The 22,315-nt window shown below is 27.3% G+C and overlaps 1 protein-coding gene across 2 annotated transcripts in view; it reads right to left on the reverse strand.

The window, feature by feature from the left end:
• LOC117174885 (protocadherin Fat 4) overlaps window positions 1–22,315 on the reverse strand; it is a 57,834-nt gene that overhangs the window by 17,778 nt on the left and 17,741 nt on the right. For both annotated transcript variants that reach the window (XM_033364302.1, XM_033364301.1), the window contains exons 2-6: window positions 19,681–19,791; window positions 6,183–6,469; window positions 4,776–4,868; window positions 2,099–2,206; window positions 1,384–1,485 (exon numbers count right to left, since the gene is read on the reverse strand). In XM_033364302.1, coding sequence (XP_033220193.1) covers window positions 1,384–1,485; window positions 2,099–2,206; window positions 4,776–4,868; window positions 6,183–6,469; window positions 19,681–19,744 — 654 coding nt within the window. In that variant the 5' untranslated portion in view covers window positions 19,745–19,791. The remainder of the gene's footprint in view (window positions 1–1,383; window positions 1,486–2,098; window positions 2,207–4,775; window positions 4,869–6,182; window positions 6,470–19,680; window positions 19,792–22,315) is intronic.

Below are 22,315 nucleotides of genomic sequence, written 5' to 3' on the forward strand. Positions count from 1 at the left end.
TAAAAAAATACCGGTACAGAAAATAAAATTTCTGGTAAATTTGTTTATGATTTATGTTTTACTCTCGGTTATATTTTAAAAGCTTAATTCAAAGCTTGGAAGATTTAAAAATGTGCCCAAAAAGAATCTGCTAAACTTTAGAACAATCTTTCTTCATTTCTGTAGGATTAAAAAAAAATTGTAAAATAACTTCGAACAAAACAGTTAGAAGCTCTTTAAAAGATTTTTAAAAGGTTTGGAGAGAACATAAAAATTTCTTTAAAATATCAGGAAAAATTAAAAATATTTTTTTATTTAACCAAATTTATTTTCAGAGAATATTTAAAAATATTTCCAAAATTGTCGAAAAAGTGTTGAAGATTTTAAGGCACTTTTTTATTTTTCACAATTCCTTCGAAACTTTAGGTAAAATTCTAATGAATTCAAAATATTTGTATAAGTTTTTAAAAAAATTCAAGAATAATTTTAATAGTCAAAGGTATAAAAAAACTTGAAACAAATTGTAGATTTTTAAAGATTTTAAAAGTTTTCGAAGTAAAATTTTGAAGTGTTTAAAGAAATGGAAAGGTTTTAGGGTGATAAAAAAAAATTCTGCTTGCAATATTTAAAGTGAATTTTCATTTTGATAAATTAATTTCAAGAGGAAATTAAAAATATTGAAAAATTTGATAAAACATGTCAAAATTACCAAACTGAATCCGGATGATTTTAAGACAATTTTCAAAATAATTCGCGTCGGTTAAAAAGATATTTAGAAATCTCAGAAATTTTGAAGAGATAAAACGTAGTTTAAAATTCTCAACGATTTTTGAAAATTTATAAAAAAATGTAGAATTTTTTTCAAGGGTCATAAAGTCCTAAGGTTATCTTAAGCTGGCCCAAATTTTACCTACAATGTTGTAAAATGCCATAAAAAGAACCAAAAAAATCTTAAAAATTTTTTAGATATTTGTTCGGCATATCTGAAATCTTCAAAGATATTTTTGAATTATTTGGAGAAGCCCACAAAAATTGGATTTATTGAACACTTAAGAAAATAAATTTAAAAAGTCTTAAAAAGTAATTCTTATTCGATTTTCTTATTTAAGAAATGGTTTTACACTTAAAATGATAACTTGTATTGCATTTTTTCAGAATTTTTCCGAAAATTTATAAAAACTTTTTAATTCTTTCCATGCGTCAAAAAACATTAAGCATTTTTAACTGACAAGGTAGGATAAAATACAAAAATTTCGTATTTATATTAATATTATATTTTAATTAATTTTGTTTTCTATTTATGTAGAAATAGTTTAATTATTCATTTATGAATTGTCAGAATAAAACAAGTCAGCGTTTTTTACTTAATAAAAAACGAGTCTTTTGAAAATAAAATAGGCTTACTTGAGCACGAATTCCCACCGAAAAATTGCTGAGAGCCTCATAGTCCAGAGGCTTTCGCAAAACGAGAGTCCCTTCCAGGGCATTCACAAAAATGAAATAGTCCTGTTAAAAATAAAATAAGGTTAAATCTAATTTTCTCAAATTATTATCATGTAATTAGTAGAAAAATTTGAATTTTTATGTTAAAAAATAAGTATGGTGCAATGTTTATAATAAATGAAGCGGTTCCTATATTGCTGTATAAAATTCACAGGTGCCTTTAGAATATTAAAAAAATAGTTAAAAAAATTTAAAACATTTACAAATTCGTCTTTGTTGAAAAATTAGTGCTCTATATGAACTGAAAATAATTAGTGTTTTATTCCATAAAAATTTGGATCAATTCTAAATGATGATGAGTGCCTCTATTTACGACATATAAAAAATAATTTTTATTTATACAATGTAAAATATATCCTAAATTTATTGCACATATTATAATAATTGTGGATAATGTGTGATTGAAACAGTACATTAATTTTTATTTATAATTAATAAAAAACTTGCTGTACGACAACAATTTTTAAAGTAACATTCCGTGTGAAGGTTTATCAGAATGTTACCTCTTCTGTAACTCTTTCACTGTCCACGAAAATGGGCTGCGTTTTGTTAGAGATTCAAAAAAAGAAATTTTAATCTGCTGTTTTTTAACAAATTCCAATTTTTAATTTATTACCGAGTGAGGTCCTGGTAAAACAGCATATTGCACTTGTGAGTAAGGACCAGGTTGATCAGCGTCCACGGCTCGGACTCCTTGTAATACCCTCGTACCCACAACAGTCACCTGATATTTTTATAAATATATATTATAAATTATTGATTCAATATATTATTAAATCTCTTATTTTTAGGTTTTCGTAGTCCCCAGCAGAAACCCTTATATTTTCGATGGGGTGTCTGTCCGTCGTAATTTTCTCCAGGAAGGGAAAGTTAGGGGAAAGGAGGGGCAGGTTTGTTAGGGAAAGTGAGGGGAGATGATGGTAGGTGAGTTTTGCGAATTAAAACGAAATGAGTAGAGGATAAGTTTTTGAAACGAGGATAAGGGAAGTAGGGGAAGTGAAAGGAACTGAGGGTGTGGATGTTGGAAAGTAATTGGAATCAAGTGATGGTAAGTTGGGGAAGCAAGGGAAAATTAGGGGTGAGCAAGTAGGAAAAGTGAGGTGAGAATGGGAGAAAACTTATAGGAAGTGAAAGGAAACCAAAGGAAAAGTTTTAAGAACAGGCGAGGGAATGAAGAGCGTGCAAGTAGGGATAGTGAGGGGAGAGTATGGGAAGGAAAGTGTAGGAAGTGAAAGGACATCAGGGAAGGGAGGGGACGTAAGGGGAAGTTTTTAAGGGGAAGTAGTTCAATGAGGGATAATGTAAATGGGACGTGAGAAAACTGATTAGAAAAGAAGGAAGGAGTATTGGGAGATGTACGAGGAAATGAGGGGTGGGTAGGTAGAAAACGTGAAGGAAAATGAGGGGAATTAAGGTGAAGGGGAAATGAAGAGGAAATTAGGTGAGGAAAATTAAGGAAAGTAGCGGGAAATGGGGGGAGAGGGAATAAGTGAAGGGAGGGAAAATGATTGGTGGGAAAGAATGTTCAATGTAGGATAGAGAAGTAGGGAAAGTTAGGGAAAATAATAGGCGGTTAAGATTAGAAACAAGTGTTCAAGATAGGGAAATCAAGAGAAATGAAATTTTGGAAACTAGAGGAGTGGAAGTAGGTAAATTATTGGAGGGGAATTTAGGGGAGGTTACGTAGAGTAATGGGGCGATGAGAAGTGGAGGAATTGAGCAAAAATTAGGATGTGTATTCAGTGAAGTAATTGGAAATGAAGTGACGGGAAGTAGAGCGATAACGGACAAATAAGGGACAAGAAAGTAGGGAAAGTGAGGGGAGAAGTGAAAGGAGAAATAGACAGCAGATTTAAGGAAATTAGGAGATTTAAAGTAGGTGAAGTAGGGGGAAATGAGAGTGAGGACGTTGGGGAAATGATTGCAAATGAAGGAATGGAAAGTGAGGAATGCGATAAGCAATGAGGGGAGAAAAAGTACAGAACGTGATGGGGAATGAGGACGGATGAAGTAGTTCAAATAGGAAAATTAGGAGGAGAAGGTAAAGAAAGGATGTGAAGTAGGGAAAGTAAGGGAAAATCAGGTTGGTGACGCAGAGAAAATAAGGGGAAATAGAGCTAGAAGAAATAGGAGAAGTGGGGGAATCGGGCAAGGAAAATTAAGTGAAATTAGGGAAAATGAGAAAGGGAAGCGCTGTGAGTGAAGCAAGGGAAACTGATGGGAGGCGAAGTAAGGAGAAATGAGGGTTTGGCAAGTAGGGACAGTTAGGGAAGAAAATTGGAAGGAAAGTAAAAGAAGTGACAGGAGATCAGGCGATAAGTCTAAGAAACGAGGGATGGGCTAGTAAATGGAAGTTTTTGAGGGGAAGTAGGCGAGTAGACTTATAGAAATGAAGAAATCTGAAGTAGCAGAAGTGAGGGAAAATTAGAATGAGGACGTAGGAGAAATGATTGGAAAAGAAGGAAGGGGAAGTCGGGGGCGTAAGGGACAATGAGGGGAAGCGAAGTAGAGAACGTGAAAGAAAATGAGGATGGGGAAAGTAGATGAAATGGGGAAATAAGGGGGAGGAATTAAGCTTAGGAGGAAGAAATGAGGAGAGGGAAAGAAGGGAAAATAAGGGAGTTGAGAATCAGGGAAAGTTAGAGAAAATTATGGAAGTGGACATAGAGAAATGAAGGATGTAAAGTAGGGAAAGTGATGGCAAATAAGGCAGGGAATGCAGGAAAAATTAAGGGATATTATGGTAGGGGCAATGGAATATTTGAGGAAATTATGACATGGGAATCTACTGCAGTGAGGGAAAATGGCGGGAGAGGAAGTAAGTGAAGTGAGAGAAAATAAGGAGACAGGGAGTATGTAAAATGAGGTGTGAGAGGATAGAGAAAATGAGGGAAAATAATATGAGGGGAAAATTAGAATTAGAGGGGAAAATTTCACAGTGAAGGGAAATAAGGGTGGAGGAAGTTCTGGATCTAGGGCAGGGGAAGTAAGTGAAATTCTTTGAGAGGAAGTAAGGGAAAATACTTAAAGAATGAGGGGATGGGACAAAGGGGAAGTGAGGGAAAATGAGGATAGGGAAGTCGGGGAAGTGATGGTAAATGGAGAGTGGAGAAGATAGAGGTTAATAAGGGAAAATGCAGGAGAAGTTGGGGAAGGGAGGGGGAGAAAATATTCAAGTGTAGGGAGGGGTAGGTTCTAAACGACTTAATTCACTTTTTAAAAGGCTGCAAAATTCTTTTATATACTTTTACAAATTTTATTAAAATGTAAATATTTAAGAAGATTTCTTTTACCTCTGAAATGTTTAAAACGTACGGAGCGTTTATGAACTGTGGAGCGTTATCATTCGCATCTGTTACACGAATGTTGACCGGAATAACGAATCCCTGAAAAGTGACAGAAAAAAACTTTATTTCATATAAAATAATAACAATTATTATTATTATTATTATTATTATTATTATTATTATTATTATTATTATTACGTGTTTATATATATAATTGCATTTATAATTTTAGACTGAAAATAGTTCACAATTCTTACACCAATATTTTTGTATAAGTTTTACAATCATATGAAAAATACTTATGAATTCTTCAGTAATAACAGAATTTTTTTCTCAAAATTTAACATTTTCTGAACATACTTTTTAAACATTAGAAATCCCATCAGAAAATTTTGTGAAGAAATCGAATATTCGCATTTTTTCGGAAACAACGAAAAGTGACAAAAATTTCAAAATAAAGTTTACACATCTAAAAATGTTCTACAAAAAATGGATCTTTTTCTTCTGCGATATCTTGCACCAATATTTAAAAAAAAAATTCCACAAAAAAGACAAATTTTCAAACAGATGAATGTTTTCAATAAATTTTTAATAAAATAGACCAAGACGATTAAACGTCTATCCAAAAATATACATTTAAAAAAATGGAATAGTTAAATTTTCATGTAAAAAATTAATTTTTAATACAAAAAAATCTTCTTTTTATTTAAAGGAATGATTTTTCGAACCACAAGATTATTTTATATAAAAAAGATTCAATTTTAGCACACTACATGAAATATCAACAAAATTTTCAATTTTTAAAGCAATTTTCAACACGTCCAGAAAATGTGGTGAATGGAATCTTATAGAGAATTTTAATCAAATTCAGATAGTCGAATTTAATGCTACTTCGATAAATAATTTATCTGTAATTATCTTGAAAACTTTTTTTTATATTTCTTAAAGGTAAAAAAATAATGTTGTTAATAAGAAAAATAATCTACTCACTTAAAAGAATTTTAAGTGAATGGAAAAAATTGTGTAATTCATATTGAATTTACTGAAATTTTCTGGCTATCATAAAGATAAAATATGTTGGAAAATAAAGCGAGTTTTTTTCCAAGGAAAGGATAACTAATGCGCGTTTAGCGTGCCCAATGTGAAATAAATATTTTTTTATTCAATGAAAATTACAGCGCGCTCATTGATACAAGGCCTCTGTAGCCAATGAACTTCGCTTGAAAAAAATAACCTGAAGGTCACGGTAGAGGTGGGGGCCCATTCATCCTTAAAATGATCGATCGTTTACGTTTCAAGATCGTTCAAATAGACAAACTTTTACTATATACCCCCCTCCATTAATGCTCTAAAATTGAGATGTGAATGTTATTCTTTAAAATAATAAAATAATAAAAATAGATTATAACTTACGGGATCTATTGTATGTTTTCTTTCACAAATAGCATTAATATAAACACTACTTGGACCCTCGACACCTTCTTTGTCCAAAGGTCTGGTTAGAGTGAGATTTCTTGAATGGGGCGAAAACGAAACTGGACTATCATGTTCCTGGAGTCTCAATTCAATGTCTCCTTGAGGCCCTGGGTCTCCAAGGACTCCCAGGACTCCGATGATGTCGCCTACTTTTTGATCTTCGCTCACAAAAAGGTGAGCCGCGGTGGCTCCGTTCTCCAGGAAACATCTTGTATCTCGAATTACTAAAAATAAAAAAATTTAAATTATATGAAACATTAGTCAAATTAGACCCAAAAGTGCGAGAGCCTTAAAATAAGTCCCAAAACAAGGCCCAAAAATAAAAGGACAAAAATATGAACCAAAACCCTGAGACCAAAATGCAAGTTCGAAAATAATACCTGAGATGTTATTTCCAAAATCATTAGTCCCAAATAATAAGGCCCGAGTACAATTTTCGTGATTTTTTTAAGCACTATTACATTTTTTTAAAGAAAATGTATTCTGATCTGAGGTCACTCTGTTCTCCAGACTTCATCTCGAATTATTTTTAATAAATTTTTTTTTGAAATTATATTAAAAATGAGTCAAATTAGACCCAAAATCATCAAGCCTAAAAATATGGGACCCAAAATAAGTCGCAAAATAAGGTCCAAAAATATGTCTCCAAAAATATAAGGCCCAAATACAATTTTTGTGATTTTTTGTTCACTATTGAATTTTTGAAAAAGAAAATCCATCTGATGAGCGGTAGATCCCTTCTCTAGGAAACATCTTGTGTTTCGATTACTTTAAATACAAATTTTAAAAATTATTTTGAAAAACCAGTCCATTTAAACCCAAACTCATAAGTCACAAAAATATAAGGCTCAACAAAAGTCCTAAGACAAGTCTTAAAATACGGGCAAAAAGTAAAACCAAATTATAAATACCAAAATAAGGCAAAATTGGCCATGTGAAATATCATCAGTCCCAAAATATAAGGCCTAAATGTAATTTTCGTGATTTTATTGCTGACTACTGAATTTTTTTTCAAAGAAAGTTTAAATGGATTAGCGGTGGTGTTATTTTTTAAGAAATATTTTGTGTGTGAATTATTTTAAATACAAATTTTATAAGTTAAATCGAAAATTAGTCAAGTTAAGTCTGAAATCATAAGTCTTAAAATATAAGGCCCTAATACAATTTTCGTGATTTTCTTGTTCACTATTGAAGTTTTTTTTAAAAGAATATTTAATCTGGCCAGAGGTGGTTCCGTTCTCCAGGTAACATCTCAAATTATTTAAATAAAACATTTTATAAAATATATTAATAATTATAAAAATTAGACTCAAAATCACACAGCCCGAAAATATGAGACCCAAAATAAGTTCTAAAATAAGACCCAAACCATATGTCCTAAAAAGAAGACCGAAATAATGTATGTCCCAAAATAAGGCCTTAACCGTTATTCCCAAAAGCATTAACCCCAAAACCTGAGACCCAAATACACTTTTCGTGGATTTTTTACTCACTATTGAATTTTCTCAACAGAAAATTTAATCTGATTACCGGTGGCTCTGTTATCTAGGAAAAATCTTGTGTTTCAATTATTTTAACTATATATTAAAACAATTATATGTAACATTAGTCAAGTTACGCCCAAAATAATAAGGCCAAAAAATTAGTTTAAAATAAGGCCCAAACACACGTTCAAAAATAAGGCTTAAGAAGTTGGTTTTGAAACCTTAGATCTCAAAATATAAGACCCAAATACATTTTGGCATGATTTTCTGCTGACTATTAAATTTTTATAAAATAAAAATCAATCTGGTCCGCACTGGATCCGTTCTTTAGGAAACATGTACATATTTCAATTACTTTAAGTAAAAATTAAAAAAAAAGTATTCAGTTGGGCCCAAAATCATTAGGTCCAAAACTATGAGACCCAAAAATAAGTCTCAAATTAAGGCCCGAAACATATTAAATTTGTTAATAGAAAATATAATCTGATATACGGTGACTCCGTTCTTCAAAAAACATTTTAAAATACTTTAAATAAAACATATTGAAATTATATTAATATTAGTCAAATTAGACCAAAAATAATAACCCATAAATATTATACGCAAAATATTTTTAATAAAAATAAGAACCAAATAAAAGTCCCAAAATAAGGCCTAAGAAGTTATTCCCGAAATCATAAGTTCCAACATATAAGGCCCCAATACAATTTTCTTGATTTTTTGCACGGTATTAAATACTTTTAAAAGAAAATTTAATCTGATCAGCGGTGGCTCTGTTCTTCAGGAAACATCATATATTTGAATTAGTTTAAATACAAAATTTAAAAGTTACATTGAAAATTATTCAAGTTGGGCCCAAAATCATAAGGTCCAAAAATAAGAGACCTAAAAATAAATCACAAAATAAGTCCTAAACATATGGCTCAAAAATTAAACCCAAATAAAATCTCAAACTAAAGCCCTATTAGTCTTGTACAAAATCATAAGTCCCAAAATATATAAGGCCCAAATACAATTTTCCTGATTTTTTTTCTCACTGCTGATTTTTTTAAGAACATTTAATCTGATGTGCAATTTGATCTAGACCAAAAAGTACTTTTACTCTTTGAATTGTGCTCCGGATGCTGTAACGGAAAACGGTTTCTCAACCGATTCGGAAACTCGTTTGGTTTGCACCTTTGCTGCTTCTTTGTCGGTATTTTTCGAAGAAGAATAAAGAAACTGGTTTTCGGCGGGAAACCAAAACCACGAAAGGCACCTGGCGGATATGATTCATTGTGATCAAAAAATGGGCCAAAGGGACCCATACTTATCGTATCAATATTCTTTTCGTCCAAATTATTTTATTACGAAATATAAAAATCACTTTACAATTCTAAATAATTCTCGCACGTTTCATTTTTTTTAACTTAGTTTATCGTCTAATTGTTATAACTCTCCAAATTTGTTATCCTTCATCTTAATTGTTACAGATCCTGTCATCCAGAAAATTTTTTCCGGTTGAAGAAAATGTCTTCAAATGAAATAAATTTTTTCTTTTTTACATAGTCAAAGAACCGTTTTTTTAATTTCAAGACATTTTTTAGATATCCTTTTTTACTGAAATTAAAGAAATTGATTATTGTTCAGACCGAAATATTTTTTTAATTGAAAAAATAGATTCTCATATAAAAAAATGTAATAAAATTTAAGAAAACTTTGTTTTTGTTTTAATGATTATATCATTTTAGAATTTTTGATTATGTTCGTGATTTTAGTAGGAAATTAGTATTTTTAATATAAAAAATTATATGAACTGGAAATCTGTTATGATAAACAAAAATGATTAAATGGTCTAAAATTGGTATTGTCAATAAAAATATTATTAAAGTTCTATGGATATTTGCAATATTTGAACAATAATAGGGAATGTTAGAGTTTTCCACCGGAAATCTGCTTTTTTAAACAAAAATTATTTGATTTAAAAAATTGGATTTATAAATTTAAATAACTTTACGTTAGGTTAATTAAATTTTAAACCAAAAAGTTCAATTTGAAACTTAATTGTTTAATATTCACCCCACAATTATGAATTTTCAATTGAATGGTCGAATTTTAAAACAAAAGAAAGAAAAAACTAATTTTAAAAAAATAGTCAACTTTTCAATAAAATAGTTGAACTTTTAATAAAATGTTTGAGTTTTTAATCAGAATGACGAAAACTCGACCAAGTGCATGAATTTTCAAACAAATAGTTGAATTTTCAACTGAAAATGAATGAATTAAACATTTTTTAAATAATTAAATAAGGGCATTTTTAACAAAATAGACCCATTTTCAACAACAATAAATGGATCTGTAAGTAGAATGCTGATTTTTGCAAGCAAATGGACGAATTTTAAACAAATAAAGATTTGTGAGTAAAAAAAAATTCATAAAAATTATTAAATTTTATACTAAAATATAAATTTAAGCAAAAAAAAAACAGTTAAATTTTTCGAGTAAAAATGATTTTTTTTTAAAGGTGGTTCAACTATTAACCAAGACGATCAGTTTTCACCAAAAAAAGATTATTCATGCATTTTCAACAGAATAATCGAATCCTCAAACAGGAAAGATTAATTTTTGAACAAACAATTGCATTTTTATAAAAAAAAGATTTATATTTAAACCGAAAATTCTAATTTAAAAAAATCAAAGAAAGGTTTTAATTGAATTTTCAACACTAAAATTTGAACTTTCAACAAAAAGTTAATTTTGAACATAATAGTTGAATATTACAACAAAATTGATGACTTAAAAAAATTTAATTTCCCACCAAAAAATACAATTTGTAACCAGAATCTTAATTCTGTAACATTTTGAAGATATAATATTTTTTCAATTTAATAAAACTATTAGAAATTAAAATGTTAAATAATGTATTATCATTGACAGTTATTTAAAGTGCTTCATATAGAAATTCCCTGACTTTTGCAAGACTCCTTTCCAATCTTTGACTTTTCCCTGAACAATAAAATTTACTTTTTGTTTGTTATTTTCAACAAAAAAAAAACATTTAAAAATATAAATTTTTTCAAAATTAGTATTTTTAAAGAAGAATTTCAATATAAAATCATAAATTTTTCAAAGAAAACTTAAAATTTCATTTTTAAACAAAAAGCAGTAGATTTTAAAGACTCATGATAATTCTTTAAAAATTTTTATGTTACTTACGCGTTTTACACCTAAAATTTGTATTTTAAAACAAAGCTAGATATAGTTTGAATAATATTTTCAATTTTTTAAAAGTTTCAGGTTTTAAGATTTTTCAGCAAACATCGATTATTTTAAGCAAAAATAATTAAATTTCAATGGAGGTTTGCAATTTTCAGCAATGAAAGGTAATTTTAGTGCTTTTTTTTGAAAGTTGATATTTATCATTTTTAAAATAAATTTTGTAGGTTATCATTCAGAATGCTATTAATTCTACAAAATATTTTCATTTTTCCTTTATATTTTTTAAATGATAGATACTATGGAATACAAAAATGTTGCAGAATAATAATTTGATATTTTAATTTAAAAATCGCGCTATTGAAACAAAAAATAATAATCGCACGCGATTAACAAGTTACAACTTTATTTATTTACTTTTTTATTTTTCATTCCTTAATTTTATTTTTTAATTTTTTTTTTTATTTATGAACTGCAAAAGATTTTTGATAAATAAATAAATCATTTTCAAGACATTTAATGTCCAGTGCTGTACATCTTCGATATGACCTGTACAAGTGTATGCATATATGTCTCACGTTTAAACCCACACACAAAATCTTGTATATGGGGGTAGATATGCGCGCTTCCTTGGAGCGAAGTTCCGGCCAAGGCAAGCCCATGCCATCGGTGTTGTCCGATACAGTCTTTCTACAAACTTATTTCTATAGACTTTCCCGGAAAATGTATATCACACCAAAAGGAACGTGCCGAAAATAATTGTTCTAAAAACAATTTCAGTTTTCACTATGTGAAGGGTGGCAGTAAAAAAATGGAAAAACCAACAAAATAGAAATTTCCCCAAAGAGCGAAAAAACATTTTTTTAAATCAAAATCATTATTCAAAGTTAAAACGAATGTTCAAATATTTGAGGAAACGGATGCGGTACTTGATAATCTCAAAGTCACGCTAACCAAAAATTTAAGCAGGCTTAGCTGCGGATTGCATAACACATTATTTAGGAATCAAATAAGCGTTTTGTTAAAACGATTTGTTGTTTCATCAAAAAAATTCTCTGTTTGCCACAATAAATTTGGATTTCATCGGTACCGAAACATTTTTTGGTAACAACAATGATTAATTTTATTAATTTATTTAATTTATTAATTTCATTTTATTTAGTTTCCATACCCCGCATTGAGAAACTCACCATTTCGAAAATATGTTTTTATTTATATTTAAACGGAAAATTTTATATTTCTTATATATTTCGAGAATAAATTGTCATTAGTTTTCAGAATCGGATTTGGATAACGATTGGAAAATGAATTTTCAGTATTAAAAAAAACAACTTATTCCTAAAATCAGAGGATGCTGAATGAGAACAAAAAATTTTGATTCAAACAAATGATTCTGTTCCAAAAAAATAACAATTGAATATCGCGATATCACAGACAGATATTCTTTTTCTGAAATCTGATAAAAATAAAAAATAATTGTTTTTTGTGTCATTAAATAATGATGATTGTGACCAAAATATAAATGTTGAAAGGTTGTAATAAATTATTTCTATATTAAAATTGTAACTCAATTTGAACTAAATTGTAACTAATATCATTAATACATTTTTAAAAATTATTGAATCGAAAATTTTTATTTAAAAAAAATTCTCTTAACACAATGTATATTTTATTTTTCAAGAATTTTTTATGCAATAAACCCTTTTTATGAAATTGATTATCTAGTTCCGTACTGTTACCCTTAATATGTGTAAGATTTCTAATACGATTTCTAAGACGATTTTCAGTATTTTCACTTCTCAGCAAATAATAATTAATCCCACATTTATGAATGTTTTAAATTAATTTTACTTCATTATTATGAATCCCAAAAAATGACACTTCACACATTAACATGTTTCTATTTAAAGGAAAAGTATTGAAACAAAAAAGGAAAACTTTCTTTATATTTGCTTTCTACGACACTTGAATTTCTCAACAAATGGAATTATTTAAATCTCACAGCAAAAAACATGAGAAAATGAAATTTTTCAATGACGAGAAATCTTTCTCAGGCTTTGGACTTGTTAACTTTTTAAGGAAGGTCGTGTTTCACTTTTTAGCAACTGTGGAATTAAGTCTGACTTCAGAGATTAACAATGTTGTAAATAGTGTCAAAAAATTAAAAAAAAATGAAAAAATGTGTCAAAATAGTGTCATAAAATTTTTTTAAAAAGGGTTGAAGCACTCTACAGTGAATAATGTAGCATACGGTGGATAATAATTAAGAATTACTCATATATGTGAAATAATTAATTTAGTTTAATTAAGTTATGAAAATATACGAGTTTATAAATTTAAATTAAATATTTTTATTTTATTTTCGCTCTTAATTAATAATGATATCATATTATTAAATATTATTAAAAATTAATAAACTGTATAAGAAAAGATTACTTTTTTTTGGTTAATAGAGAAGTAGTTTCGTTTAAAAAATTCCACTATAAAAATTTTGGTGAAAAATTCATTTTTTTAGTTACAAATTTTATCATTTTGTTAAAAAATGAATTATTTTTTTGGCAATTCAAAAGTTTTATTAAAAGTAAAGAAGTTTTTTTGACTTGAAAATCCAACTATTTTTCTTACCATTCATATCTTTAGTTTTGAACTTTTTTCTCTTCCTGTAAAATTCTTTTTGTTAACAATGCAGCATTCTGATGAAAAATTAATCGGCTTCAGTTAAAAATTAATTTCGTTGTTGAAAATTCTAGTTCCTCGTAAAAAATTTTTTTTACTACTCAAAAAATAAAAAAAATTGATTTTAAATTAAAATATGCTGTTTGAAAGTGGAAATTCTTCATTAAAAGTTTATATTTTTTGTAAAGACTAACAATTTTAGTTGAAAATTCTTTTTTTGTTGTTGTAGAAATTAATTTTTTTCACTAAGAATTTACGTATATTGTTGAAAATTCAATTGATTGATTGAAAGTTAACTTTCTTCTGAAAATCTAATATTCTTAATTCAACTTTTGTATAAAAAATTCTTCTTTTCGACTTGAAAATTCAATTATTTCTCATAAAATTAAACTAATTCTTAAAAAATTCGCCTGTTTAATTGAAAATAAATTCATTTAAATAAAAATGTAATTAGACGATTTTTATTTAAATATTGATTTTTTCTACTTTTAAAATTCATCTATTTAGTTAAAAAAACTTAAAAAAGAATATAGCATAAACTAACAATTTATCTTTTTTTAGTTAAAAGTTAAATTCTTTTATTGAAAATTCAAATTTTTTGTAGACAATGCGTATTTACAGATCGAAAATTGAAAAATTTTAGTTAAAAAATCAACTCGTTGGTTCAAATTGATGAATTTCGATGAGATTTCTTCTTTTTGCAAAAAATTTAACTTCTGTGTTAAAAAAAATTCATCTCATTAGTTAAAAAGTGGAACTATTTGGTTGAAAATTAAATTATTCATTGAGAAATTCAACTATTTTGTAGAGAATTCGTTTTTTTTTTGTAGAAAATTATTCTTTTATCTGAAAATGTAATAATTACATTATTAGTTAAAAATGTATCCTTTAGAAATTGAAAATCAAATTAATTGGTAGAAAATTAATCTTAGGTGATGAAAATTCATTTTAGCAGTTAAAAATTTAAATAATATGTTGAAAATTCTTCTTTTATGGTGGAATTTCAATTTTTTTCTTACAAAATGCAACTATTTGTCTGAATTAGTTTTAAAAATAATCTTTTTCTAAAAAATTCGTATTCTCGGGTTGCACATTCAACTATTTTCTAGGAATTTCATCTTTTCGGCTTTAAAATTCAATTATTTAGTACAAAATAAATTTTTTTGTAGGAAAGTCGTTTTTTATATTTTAATCAATTACTCTGAATGAAAATTTAACTGGCCAATTTTCAATTAGGAATTGAAAATTTTCATTTAAACAATTCTAGGAATTAAGAAATTTAAGCTGAAATTAATTGAAAATTTATATAATTCGTGGAAAATTCATCTTTTTGATTAAAAATTCGTCTTTTTCGGTTAAATTGAACTAATTTCGATGAAAAATCTATATTGGTTGAAATATTAACTATTACATGTTTATTTAAAAAGTTCAATTTTTTTTTTGTTTGGTTGAAGATGCAATCTTTTTAGTTGAAATTTTAAGTATTTGGTCATAAATTAACTTTTTGTTGAAAATATAACTGTTTTGTTGAAAATTCGTTTTTCTGGCATGAAAATTCAACATTTTTATTAAAAATTGGACTATTCGTCGGGAAATTAATTTTTACGTTTAAAAATCAATTAGCTGAAAATTAAACGACTTACTTGCAAATTTAACTATTTTCTTGGAAATTCGAATTTTCATTGAAAATTAATTTTTGGTTCAAAGTGAAACTGTATGGTTAAAAAGTAATTTGTTTTGGTTGAAGGTTTAATTTAAAAAAGAATGATTTCTTGTCAAATTAAACGGTTGTTTTTTATTTAAAATAAAAATAGCGTATAGTGTCATTTCTGTCGAAATAGTAATATAATAGTATCACTTCTAAAAAAAAGTGTAAAATAGTGTGAATAGTGTGGGGAGTCCCATGCCTGTTTACCAGAACAATTATATTTTAGTTATTTTTTAGCAATAATTGCTAACTAAGTTTGTGATAAAAGTAGGTTAAAGAATCAGATTTGTAGTGGACTTAATTTATTTTTGAAAGAACCGTTATTCATTTCCATTTTCTGGTTTTTCACGCCGCTGAACTGTGAATTTGTTATCCCTGTGGATCACATATTTCATCGAATGCACGGCACCATTATCCTTGACCATAACTAATTGAGTTCTGCACGTTTTTGAAGCGAGTCCGTTTTTCATTTACAGTTACTTAAAGTTTTTCTCATAAGAATTATTAATTTTTCATTTGCTCATCAATTATTTTTATCAGGGCGTTCGCAGGGCAGGAAAACATGGAAATCAGGGAAAATTCAGGGAAATCAGGAAAAAGTCAGGGAAATCAGGAAAAAGTCAGGGAAATCAGGGAAAAGTCAGGGAAATCAGAGAAAAGTCAGGAAATCAGGGAAAAGTCAGGGAAATCAGGGAAAAGTTAGAAAATTTCTATAAGAGGCGGCGCTTCAAATAAAAGTCAAGAGTAATAAATTTAAAAAATCATAATTTTCATTTGAAATTGTTTTATTCCGCTTATAATTAATTCTATGACAAAAATGGTTCAAGATTAAGATTCTGGTTATTGGATATCAATGGCCAGTGAAAATTAAAAATTAGTCAAGGAAAAATGAAGGAATTTTAAAGTGAAATTTTGCGGCCGCCATGCTATAAAATGAACCTTTTGTTAAGAATTCATATTCTGGACTTAAGAATTAAATAAAAATCTATCTTTATTAAAAATTCAACAATTTATTTTTTAATTCATCTTTTTGGTACAAAAAATGCATCTCTTTTCATAGAAATTTAATATTTTTCGGCTAAAAATACAACTTTTTTCGAGTAAAAAATAAAATCTGTTTGGGTAGATTAATTCTTAACCGAATAATTTGAAAATTTTATTTTTTTGGATGAGGATTCCACTGCTTGTTAAAAGTTATCCTTTTTGTGGTTAAAAATTGAACTACTTTGGTAGAAAATAAACTTTTCGTTGATAATTGATATTTTTGGTGTACAATAATTAATCTGAAATCTCTATTGGTTGAATATTCAATTATTTTTTGTTTGAATCGTCTTTTTGGTCAGCAAACTGTTGACTAATTTTCAACCGAACAGGTTAAAAATTAATTTTCTTTGGATAAATATTCAACTGTTTTGTTGAAAACTCCTCTTTTTGGGGTTAAAAATTTAGCCATTTTTGTATAAAATAAACATTTTGTTGAAAATTGATATTTTGTTTTTAAAAATTGACCTGAAATATTTCTTGGTTACAAAACTTGACTATTTAATTTTAAATTAGTCTTTTCGGGTAAAAAATGTATCTAGTTGAGTAAAATTTAGTCTATAATTAATATAAAATAACTAATGCAAAAAGTAAAATATACCCAATATAATTAAACTATAATTTTGTTAAAATTTTAATCTTTTTTTGGCTAAAAATACAACTGCTTGGTTAAAAATTAATCTTCTTTGGTTAAGAATTCAATTACTTTGTTTAAAATTTCTCTTTTTGCGTTAAAAAGAAACTATTTTGTTAGAAAAGAAAAGGTTTTGTTGAAAATTAATATTTTTAGTTTAAGAATTAAACTGAAGGCTTATTTGATTGAAAATTCAACTATTTTTATTTAAATTCATCATTTGGGATAAAAGACGCATTCTTTTTTGTAAAAATATAATCCTTTTTTGGCTAAAAATGTAACTATTTGGTTGAAAATTAATCTTCGTTGGTCGACGATTCAACTACTTTGCTAAAGATTGGTCTTTTTTATTCAATTCAACTGTTTTCGGTTTAAAATTAAAATCGATTTTTGTTTAAGCATATGCCATTATATTATTCATTGAAAACTGAAATGCTGTCGTTAAAAAAATCATTTTTGTTGTTTTTAAATATTCAAAATTTTCGTGGAAAATTCGTTTTTTTTGGCTTAAAATTGGACTATTTTGTTGCAAATTCAACTTCTTGCATAAAAGTTGATCTACTTAGTTTAAAACTTATTGTTTTGGTTACAGGTTCATCTTTTCAGTTGAAAACTGAAATATTTTGTTACAAATTTATTTCATTTGGTTAAGAATTAATGATTTAACTAAAAATGTAAAATTTCAATTTATTGATTGAAAATTGATATTTTGTTAGTTGGAAATTTATCTTTTTGGTGGAAAAATAATGATCTTGCTTCAAAAGTTTCTCTTTCTTTGCTTAAAAATGCCATTGTCTGGTTCAGAATTAATTCATTGATCAAAAACTCATATTTTTAGGTTGAAAATTCGACTGTTGAATAGAAAATTCGTCTATTGACTTGAAGTTCAACAACTTGAAGGAACTTTTTTTCTTGACTGAAAATTTTTTATTTGTTGAAAATTCATATTTTTTGGTTGAAAAATGACTATTACTTTTTTTGTTGAGAATTCATTTTTACTGGTTGAGAATTGAACAGTTTGGTTACAAATTCAAAAATAAAAAATAAATTTAATTATTTTTTGAAAAATTTAACTACTTATTAAATTTTTTTTCGCTTTACCATTAATTTACCATTTTAAGAGCAACTGTTTGTGATTGAAATTAATTCTTTCTATATTAAAAATTAAAACATTCGGTTAAAAAATCTACTATTTGGTTGAAAATTGATCCTTTTTTATACAAATTTCAACTACTTGAGTGAAATTTGATGAAACGTGTTAAAAATGTATTTTTTGTTTACAAGTTCATCTCTTTGGTTGGAAATGAAAATATTTTATTTGAAATTTATTTTTTCTTTAAAACATTTTTAAACTGAAAATTTAACCTTTTAATTATTGGTTAAAAGTGTTTTTTTTTCTTCCTTTAGTTGAATATTCGTCTTTTTGATATAAAAATGACATATTTGGTTTGAAATTCGTTTGAAATTCGTCTTTTCGGTTTTAAAATTCATCTTGTTTGGAAGAATTTTCTTATTTTTGGCTGAATTATAAACTGTTGCATTTTTTGTCAATCATTCATTTTCATAGGTTGAAAATTAAACTATTTGGTTTTAAATTAGGCAATTTTTTAAAATTGAATTATTTTTTTTTGTATTACATTTATAGTAAAAAATTAATCTTTTCGTTATAAATTTAATTTTTAGGATTGAAAATTTCACATTTCGGATTGAAAATTAAACTGTCTTCCAAAAATTGTGTTTTTCGGTCTTGAAAATTGGACTACTTGGTTTAAAATGCAACTGTTTTCGGCTGAAATTAACTATTTTTTAAATAAAATTCGACCATTTGGTTAAAAATTCAAATATGCGGCTAAAAATTCTTATATTTTCTATCAAAATTAATTATTAGGTTAAGAATTAATTTTTTTATCAAAACTGTAACTGTTTTATTGCAAATCCGTCTATTTAGAATTACAATTCGTCCTTTAGCTTTAAAAATGTTTGCTTCTATTTGTTATAAAATTCAATTGTCATTTTTAAATTATTTTTTTTTGCTTAAGAAGTGAACTATTTTGTTGAAAATTGTCTTTTTGAACTTAAAATTTACCCTTAATGTTAGAAGATTCCTATTTTTTCGTTAAAGTGAATAAATGAAAATTTTATTAGGTTTAGATTTTGAAAAGTGTATGTTTTATGTTTATTTTTGTTTAATGTTTTATTTTTATGTTAACTTATTTTTATGTTGGTTTATATTTTTTCGCTTAACAAGTTTTCTAGAATAGTTTATATATTTTTTAGTTAGTTTATGTTTCCCGTCAGGAAAAATAAAATATTGTTATGGGAAAAATCGCAGAAAAGTCAGGAAGGTTTCTAAATAAAGACTATCCTGTTCCATTCAGTTTCCATTTTTTATTACAGTGAAACTCTTTTATAGCGCCGATTTTGGGGCTGACGGTGAATCGTAACTAACTCATTATAGCTCGCTCCGCTTTTGTTTGTTCACGCTTGAGTGCTCGCCTGAGTGACAAGCGCAGACCCCGCGCACTCCGCGCAGCTCCAGTATACCTACCCGCGGCGCGATATCAATTCTCGGAAGGGCTATAGAAGGGTGGAATATTGAAGGGTTTCACTGTATTTCCATCTTTTATTGTCCGAAACCATAATTTTGCTCAATTTTAACTAAGTATTATATTTTGGATCAAAATAGAAAATACTTACATTGTCCTGATGTTTGATGCAAAATGAAGAAATTGATTAGAAGCCTCAAGAAAATATCTTCCATATCGTCCTAAAATCTCCATCTAACGCTTTAAGCGTTTTCTGACACATCTGGAAAATAATTTAATAAATAATTATAATTTCATCATAAAAATTAGAATTTTTCTAACAATAATTTTTTCAATTATTTATATTTAAGTTTATTTATTTTATATTACAAGTTTCAGCTTTCGTTTAAAAATCATTATCTGGAATATAATTAAATAAATAAATATAATTTTATCATAAAAAAAATTTACAATCGAATTTTTTTAAATTAATTATTTATATTCAAGTTTATTTATTTGTTGTTACAAGTTCCAGCTTTCGTTTATAAATCATCAGGTGGTTTCTTTTTGTAATTATATATAATGTGTCGAAGCGAGGAAAAATTGTAAAACATGAACCAGTTTTATGTATAAGTGTTTAATTAGAAGAATAGGATATTTACAGCAGACTGAAATCAAATATTTCAAGGGGATTTTTTTTTCAGAAGTAAATTATTTTCAAGTTGGATCGTGTATAAAGGAAGATCAATAGGGCGATCTTCCTCCTGCTCACCCTAGCGTGTAACGTGACTGTCTCGGCGGAACGATGTCGCAAATCAGATCCTTTGAAAGAAATGCCCACAAACCTCTCATGAGCGACAAAAAAGTTGTCGTTAATTTTTTGTTAACAAACTTTATAATACTTGATAATAAGTAAATTGACGACAAAAAAATTAATCGTAGGAAAAAGTGTCGACTATTCAATTAGAGGAGGCCAGGACAGAATGGCACAGATTTTTAAATTATTTTATTTAAATACTCCTAATCTGTTGTGAAATACTACAATGTTAAATGTTATTTAAATATTTTAAGCCCTTTTTCAATTTTGTAAAGAATTAAATGTGGTAAGAAAATTTATCAAAAAAAGAAATTACACTTTAATTATTTATTATTTTTCAAACAAAAAATTCATTTTTAATATTATTTTGTGTGGAGTAATATTATTTAAAAAATGTTGTGCATAAAACCGTTATCAACACTAAGATCTTTTTAAAATGATAAATTAATTATTTAAACAAAAATTCAAGTATTACTTATGCATTCAAATAAGGTATATTTTTTGTTACTGTTGAAAATTAAATGTTGTTATTATGCGTTTTGCGCGTCTGAAATTGTCTCTTTAAAAAAACCTCATTCGATTTCAAATACAGTTCATAATTTTGAACAATTTTATTCGTGATTTTTGCGATAGTGTTTTACCCTGGATTTCGTATTTTTAAATTAGAATTTTAATACTGAGCGTTTAAAAAAATAAACAAAAAGTTTCTTTATTTTGAACAGTTTTAGGTTATGATATTGAGCGAGTTACGCCGGAGATTGGTTCTTTTAAACAGAACTCATTTATTCTTAAATAAAATTTATAATTTCGAACAATTGGACTTAATAAAAATGTGATTTTCACAGGAAATTAGCATTATTAAATTCAAATTATCAAAAAGATTGCCTGTTTTAAACAATTTTAGGTTATGTTATTAAGCGTTTTACGTCGGTAATTAGTTCGTTTAAACACAACTCATTCGATTTCAAATACATTTTACTATTTTGAACAATTTTATTTGTGATTTCAGCGAAAATATTTTACGCTGTAAATTCGTTTTTTTCACAGGATGTTAATATTAAGTATTAAAGTTTCGAAGAAGACTTACAATGTTAAAAAAAGGTTGTATTACGGTATTTCGACGAAATTTGGAATTTTTGAACATAAATAATCATAAAGATTCTTCATTTGCAGCAATTTAAGTTTATGTTATTGAACGTTTGACTCCGCAAATTGGTTCTTTTAAACAAAATTCATTCGGTTTCAAATCAAACTTACAATTTCGAAATTTTTTATTTCATATAAATGTGTATTTCATCGGAAATTGGAATTTTAAAACAAAAAGTATCAAAAAATTTCCTGTTTTCAACAATTTAAGGTTATGTTATTTAGCGTTTTACACGTAATTAAAAATTTTTTTTAAACAAAACTCATCAATCTTAAATAAAATGTAAAATTTTGAACAATTTGATGTTTTATAAATATATTTTTCACCTTGACATTATTAAACCAAAATCGAAAATCATATTATATTTCAAAGAAGATTTAAATTTGTTACCAATTTTCACTTGTATTAACCCTTAAACGGCCAAAACGCCACTACCGGTACACTGCTTTTCAACGGTCAATAACTAAGACTATTCGACACCAGAAAAAATTGAGACACATATATTTTTATTGCTTAAGATCTCCTCTTTCCGACGGTGCACTCTGACATCAAACCACACCTTCACCGCATTGTCATCCTGGGAGTTTTCGAGTACACCCAGCAAAAAAAAATGCCAAAGCGTAAAGCCTCAAAAATTGCAACAAACTCATGGGATTCCGATGAAAATGATGAACGTATCATCATACCTAATCCAGATTACTCTGGCTCTGATGGAGATGATTCATCAGATGACGAGAATTTGAGATCGGAATTTCCCAGACCGAATTTTAAAATTTTTTCACGAATAATAGAATCATCAATTACAAATGCTACCGTAATTTGGAAAATTTGCAACAAGAATAA

This window comes from Belonocnema kinseyi, chromosome 6 (genome assembly GCF_010883055.1).
Source record: "Belonocnema kinseyi isolate 2016_QV_RU_SX_M_011 chromosome 6, B_treatae_v1, whole genome shotgun sequence".
NCBI classification, from domain to species: domain Eukaryota; kingdom Metazoa; phylum Arthropoda; class Insecta; order Hymenoptera; family Cynipidae; genus Belonocnema; species Belonocnema kinseyi.